The sequence below is a fragment of the Octopus bimaculoides genome, chromosome 23 (genome assembly GCF_001194135.2).
Source record: "Octopus bimaculoides isolate UCB-OBI-ISO-001 chromosome 23, ASM119413v2, whole genome shotgun sequence".
Taxonomy (NCBI): Eukaryota; Metazoa; Mollusca; class Cephalopoda; order Octopoda; family Octopodidae; genus Octopus; species Octopus bimaculoides.
The window spans coordinates 12,666,696-12,670,760 of record NC_069003.1 but is presented as its reverse complement, the minus strand read 5'-3'; the positions used below and the strand labels follow the sequence as shown (position 1 = coordinate 12,670,760).

At 34.2% G+C, this 4,065-nt stretch overlaps 1 protein-coding gene across 2 annotated transcripts in view; it reads left to right on the top strand.

Annotated features, from left to right (window-relative positions):
• LOC106874725 (protein decapentaplegic) overlaps positions 1–3,978 on the top strand; it is a 162,565-nt gene extending 158,587 nt beyond the window's left edge. The window contains exon 3 of one of the 2 annotated variants that reach the window (XM_052975945.1): positions 1,849–3,978. In XM_052975945.1, the coding sequence (XP_052831905.1) occupies positions 1,849–2,750 (902 nt within the window). In that variant the 3' untranslated portion in view covers positions 2,751–3,978. The remainder of the gene's footprint in view (positions 1–1,848) is intronic. The other variant, XM_014922555.2, reaches the window with a different exon arrangement.
• Positions 3,979–4,065: the final 87 nt, after the last annotated feature.

Below are 4,065 nucleotides of genomic sequence, written 5' to 3'. Positions count from 1 at the left end.
TTCCAAAGGTGAATTATTCAAACCCCAAAGAATTCCTCTCAACACATGGCTATAATGCTCCCCCACTACTTCTGCTCGTGATCAGAGATGCACATATCGTCAGCCACCAAGGGACATGCTCAACTGGTTAAGGTCAAACAACTGACAAGCAAATCTGTAGTATTGAGCAGAATATTTGCTGTAGCCCATCTTTTTATACCAAGACAAAACAACGTACATGATAACACTTCCAATCAGTTAAGATCAGAAGCCATGGGAGCCACTGCCTGGTACTGCATCCGGGCATTATTATTATTATTATTATTATTATTATTTATTATTATTATTATTATCATTATTATTAATATTTAGCAGAAGCAACAGGGTGATTCAAGAGCTCAGAGTTTCGTGCATTAACACTTATCAAACTTCTTACCACAGAGTCTCTCATGTGTTTAGTCATCTACAAGTTGTTGTTGTTGTTGTTGTAATTGTTAATGATGTTAAGCTTCCATGACAGAACTGCGATCAAAGATATCCCACCTGTGGTTATCTTTTTTTTTTATATACATAACTGCATTTTCTAATGGGTCGTTCACATGTCAGTGTATCTTGCGTTACATTTTCCGTTATAACTTTAAGACATAATATATTTAGTGCTACATACATAATGTGTCGTTCAGACATAGTGTACCTAGGGTTACATTCTATAATGCGTTTTACAGTGTGTCTAAAACTACATTATAAAATGTGTTCTATAAACAGTGTATCTAGGACTACATTACTAAATGTATTCTTGATCTAGGTGTTTTTACGACTATACTATGTGCTCTACAGACATAAGTGTATCTAAGGGTATATTATTTAATGTATCCTTCATATAGTGTACATAAATCTACATTACGTGTTCCACAAACATAAGTATATCTAGGATTGCAATATCTAATGTTCCCCTCAGACAGTTTAAGACTAAATTATTTGATGTGGCTTTAATTAGATTACTTATTTATCTAAGACTTATGATGTGTTCTATAGACATGTGTATCTAGGACTACATTATCTAAAGTATCCTTCACACAATGTATCCAAGATCGATAAAATACATTATCAGTTAAGTTCTGGTGGTCGATGTCTCGTGATATTCTTCCGAAGTTTTATGGTCTGGGTTCAAACCTGGTCTAGGCCAACATTCACTTTACATCCTTCTAAGATCGGTAAAATACCAGTCATATTACTGGGTTCATTGGTATCGAATTGGTACCCTTCCCTCCCCTCACTCCACAGAAAATTTTTTTTACATCCTTTCGAGGTCGATGTACTAACCCTCTACCCTCAAAATTGTTGGCCTTGTGCCAAAATTTGGAACAACTATTTACAGGAAAACTTCGCTGATTAATTAATCTTAGTAGTAGTAGTAGTAGAAGTAGTAGTAGTAGTAGTAGTAGTAGTAGTAGTAGTAGTAGTAGTAGTAGTAGCAGTGGTAGTAGTGACTGGTAGTAGCAGCAGCAGCAGTAGTAGTAGTAGTAGTAGTAGTAGTAGTAGCAGCAGCAGAAGTAGTAGTAGTAGTAGTAGTAGTAGTAGTAGTAGTAGTAGTAGTAGTAACAGAAGTAAGCAGTGAGGCAGCAGCAACAGCAGTAGTAGTAGTAGTAGTAGTAGTAGTAGTAGTAGTAGTAGTAGTAGTAGACATTTCAGTCGCCAGGAAGTGAGAACTTAACAGACATTTGAGTTGAAGTTGTTTACGGTGAAATTTCATAATTGCTACATTGTTTTAAATTAATATAATATAATTGCATAAACCAATTAAATTTTCATTTGCATTTATTTATTTATTTATTTATTCATTTATTTATTTATTTAATCTCTCTTCAGATTTCCCAAGAGAACACGAGGAATCTAAACTGGATCAAGCAAACGATGATAATAATAATAACAATAATAATAATAACAATAATAACAATAATAACAACCCAAACCTGGTGTTTGCTATGAAGATACAACATCCCAAAGATCCGCTAATGGAGACTATAATCCGATCAGCAAAGTTACACATTTATAAACGAGGAGGCAAAACGGATGCCTCGAACGAATCTTCTAGTTTTGATTCATTAATGGAGGTCAACGTGTATCACGTGACTGCCGAATCGAACACAAGCGAAACCAAACGAACTCTTGTCGACACGAAAATCATTGACTTCAGTGAATCCGGTTGGGTGATATTTAATATCCAACAAGCCCTACAAAATTGGTTAGACGGACCTACAAAGAAAGACGGATTACTCAGACTGCAGTTGTCCAGCAAAGCCTGTACGAAAGACCTACATCGTATTTTCCAAGTAAACCGACTGATGAAAAGATCTTTGCGCGACCAAGAACCGCGATTGAACGTAAAGACGTCGGAAAGGTTAATCCTAGGAAGAGTGAAGAGGGACATCCACACTGGCGATTGCGAGAAGGGTGATGGAGAGACGCAGTGCTGTCGCTTTTCGCTGAAAATCGACTTTAAGGAACTTAGCTGGGACGACTGGGTGATTGCGCCCACATCATTTAATGCATATTATTGTGAAGGCGATTGTGGAAGCAGCCGGTTAGCAAACGACTGGGCTCTTGTAAAGAATTTAATCCATCAAGCAAACCCGGAGAAGATGCCGGTTGGTGTGTGTTGTGTACCGAACGAGTACAAAGGGTTAACGTTGCTGCATTATAATAACGACGGCCAACTGACACTATCAGAGAAACAGAATATGGTCGTGCAAGACTGTCGATGTCGATAGAGTACACATTCACACACATTATTCACACTCCTTTTCATACATACACACACACATATATACGTGTACATATAAACACACACTTAACTCATTTTCACGCACACACACACACACACATATATATATATACATACATATATACGTGTACATATAAACACACACTTAACTCGTTTTCACACAAATACACACACACACACTCACACATATATACGTGTACATATAGACACATACACATACCACACAACCTTTTTCACACATGCACATACACACACAAACACACACTCACACATACACACACATATATATATGCACGTGTATATATAAGCACATATACAATTACACATATAAATGATTATTTTCACACATTCATATACAATTACGTGTACATATACACACACACATTCACACAGAAAGTGCTGACAACATGGCGATCTCCACTTCACAGCGCGCGCGCGCAGACACACACAGAGCTATATATTAAAATACTGATGTTGCGATAATTTTCGCTTCACAGAAATATGTATGTATGCATGAATGCACATATATATATATATATATATATACATACATACATATTTATATATATATATATATATATATGTATATATATATGTATGTATGTATGCATGTATGCATATATATATATATACATACACATATATATATACATATGTATGTATGTATGTATGTATGTATATTAATAATACAATAATAATCGTAGATTTAATGCAATCCACTTCAGTCTGGTGGAAAGGGCAACAAAGTAATTTTGGAACAACACACAGAAACCAGCAATGGAATTATTTACATGAAATTCTCGTTCCATGGAACATATTTCCTTTCTCCTTTTCTTTTTTTCTTTTCTGCTCTTGCCTTCTTTTTCTCCTCTAGTTTTATTTGATGACGGGCAAAGGTCCGAAACGTAAAAGTTTTGTTCCTGTCTTCATTCCAGCTTGAAACTAATATCAGAACTGTGTATTTCCGATGCACGTTTGTTTTTATGTGTTGTTTTTGAAATTACTTAGCTGGATATGGATACATACACACACACATATATATATACACACACATATATATACACATATGTGTGTGGATGTGTGTGAATATTTATATATATGTAATATCTGTTATATACATATATATATATATATATATATATATACACTTATATATATATGTATATATATATATACATTTATATATAATATTTGTGGTCTATATATATATACATATATCTAATATTTGTTATATACATACATATACATATATATGTATATATATATATATATATATATATATATATATATATATACACATA